A 2,709-nucleotide genomic window follows, 5' to 3' on the forward strand; every position below is an offset into this window, starting at 1 on the left:
TCATCTATCCTTTATAGAAGGCAGTGGCAAGGCAGAAAATCAACAACGCTGTCCTCCTATGTCTCCGCTGTCATAATAACGTGGACCTCACTATACATTATAAGGACCAAGAAACTTGGTCCATATAACGTCTATATATTGTGGTCTATACTAGACGTTTATATAGTATATGTAACAAAATAGTCTACAGACTAACAAGAAATCATGTCTACAGTACCATGTTGAATTGTGGATGCAAGCTCATAGATCAGTTCAAACTTAAGACTTTTGAACCCTCACTCAACGGCCAACTAACAAGAAGCATTAAAAACTAAGCAAATCGATACCAATTACCAACGATAAGCAATAGTTGATGTCACATTTTAAAAGCAACAGACTATGAAAATGTATGAGGCAAGCTGTGACTGTTACCTATGACAAGAAATTGGCTATTTACGAAGATACGATACTAAGATTCGAATATTAACGAATTACTACTACAGAACAAATGAAGAAACTTTTAAATACCGATAAATACATCAACATACCTTCAATTTTGCTATCTCCATCCTCAAAGTTTCAACCTCTCCATGACAACGGATGAGCTCCTGAACCCTAGCCTCCAAATTAGCTTTCTCTTGAACCATCGTATCGAATTCTGTTTTCATATAATCAACATCCATTTTCTTTGGGTTACTATCGTCATTCAGAGCTGGTTTTAGCCACTTTTGTGGCTGAGGCGGTAAGGATCCAATTTTATAATGTTTGCTATCCAAACTACTAACAGACGCTGCCGGTCGCATCGGTGGCTCGTTATTGTTGGGAACAGCTGATGCACCAAGATGGCCACCAAAATCGTCTGGCCGATTCTGTCTCTTACCACCACTGGGGCCAGTGTGTCCTCTACGAAATAATGATTTGATTTTGATCATTTTATTGACGAATCCTATTTTATTGAAATAATATAGTCAACCCCAATCTGATATCACAAAGTTGAGACTTGAAACGTTTCATGATAACAATAATGGTTCGGCGCCGTAATTGAATTCATAACAAATAAATTCAAGTCAAGGCTATTTCAAACACCGAAATTAATAGTATATTTGCGGAAAGTTACCGCAAATTTACCAACAAAAACATCTCGATGACAAGAATTGCAAATCTCTTTCAATCTTTAAAAATTTACACTTTCTTAAGTGGATCACTGTCACAAATTTCCTGGAACTGACATACAAACATTACGGCGTTCTAAAAATGTTATTGTTATCTTCACAGCTTTTAAAAATATTGCAAGTTCCGTCCAAATCAAATGAAAGCTAACAACAGTTCATTTGAAACACTAATCACCAGTTGAAAGATTTCAATCACCAGTTGAAAGCGATCTAACCACAAATGTCACTCTTGACAACTCCACAAGTAGGTATGAAGTTCACAAATTTTAGAAAAATAAGAGCAAAACACTAATTTTCTACACTAACTCGACAAAGATGCAGCAAGGCAATCATTACTTATTCTTTACATTTTAAATTATTAACAACTAAGAAACATTCTCTAATCACATAAATAACAGAATACTGGACGATAGGATTGATGATAACTAAAAACTCATAGAAAAGAAATTGCAACGTTGCCACATCCCACATGGCACTCATTCAATCGGTGTGTTTATGTGTGGTTTGTCACTCCAGAACGAACAGTTCCAGGCAAGTGAACGATCGTTCAGCTCGCTATGTTATCAGGCTCTTGCAATTATTGCAATTAGATTTCAGTTCATCAGAATCACATAAACACTGCATGTTTATTCTGATGTATCTTCACTAAAAATAAGTATTATAAGTCTATCCAATTATCAACTTCCGTATTTTCTTCTTGATTCAAGATTTAGTTTCGAAATTGAAACAATTATTGGGTAGGCTATTTATTTTAGAAAAGTTTTTGTTTTATTTGATGGGTAGATGCTGACGCACCTAATTAAATAGGTTTTTGAATTATTCTGTTTTGGCACTTTAAATTCTGAATAATTTTCTCACCAAGTAATATTAATTACCGTAATATTAATTGACCTAAATTCTTTTTTGAACTTGAAGATGAAAATGTGAGTTATTATATAATTGATAAATGGCAGTAGATGGTAATATAAGTAAGTACCACCTAAGTTAGTAGTGATAAGTTAGTCACTGGGCCATACCTTTAACATTATCTACAAATATTTCTTTCAAACTTTAGTAAGCTTAGGCATGTTTCAAATAGTCCTATAAGCATGAATCAATCTATCCAAGTCTTGTATAAAAAAAAGTACCTATACTTTTGCACAAAATGTAGGCTATAGGGAAGTCTATACTAATAGTAGTTCGGAGAACAGTAGAACTCGCTACACTGACACCCGCCTATTCATACACAAACAAACATACAATATTGGATTTAGATTATGATAATATATGCTATAGGATCGGTGGAGGACGCTGAGAAATTAATTGAAGCTGTTTACACTTTTGAGCTGGGATGCACGGTTGAAGAGATAAAAATCTGAAACTTGAAATGTGGGAAATTTTTAAAATTTTGAACATGTGTGATACATGAAATAAAACCGCTTTGAAGCGCTGAGAAGAATGAGCCCAATTTGAACCTGTTTCGATAAGTATTGAAAAGTTAGGTTGATTTTTAGAGTAAAAATTCCGAATAAAGGGCCGCCATCCTGAAACAGGGATGAATTTGAAAATTTTTAATTTA

General features: G+C 34.3%; 1 protein-coding gene across 1 annotated transcript; it reads right to left on the reverse strand.

The window, feature by feature from the left end:
* Positions 1-1,688, reverse strand: LOC120354926. The gene has a single exon (XM_039443062.1). The coding sequence runs from the start codon at positions 909-911 to the stop codon at positions 519-521; it is 393 nt and encodes a 130-aa protein (XP_039298996.1). The 5' UTR covers positions 912-1,688; the 3' UTR covers positions 1-518.
* Positions 1,689-2,709: the final 1,021 nt, after the last annotated feature.

The sequence above is a fragment of the Nilaparvata lugens genome, chromosome X, assembly GCF_014356525.2.
Source record: "Nilaparvata lugens isolate BPH chromosome X, ASM1435652v1, whole genome shotgun sequence".
Lineage (NCBI taxonomy): Eukaryota > Metazoa > Arthropoda > Insecta > Hemiptera > Delphacidae > Nilaparvata > Nilaparvata lugens.

Coding starts and splice junctions, on each gene's coding strand:
- LOC120354926 (XM_039443062.1), bottom strand. CDS start 911: ATGATCAAAATCAAATCATTATTTCGTAGAGGACACACTGGCCCCAGT.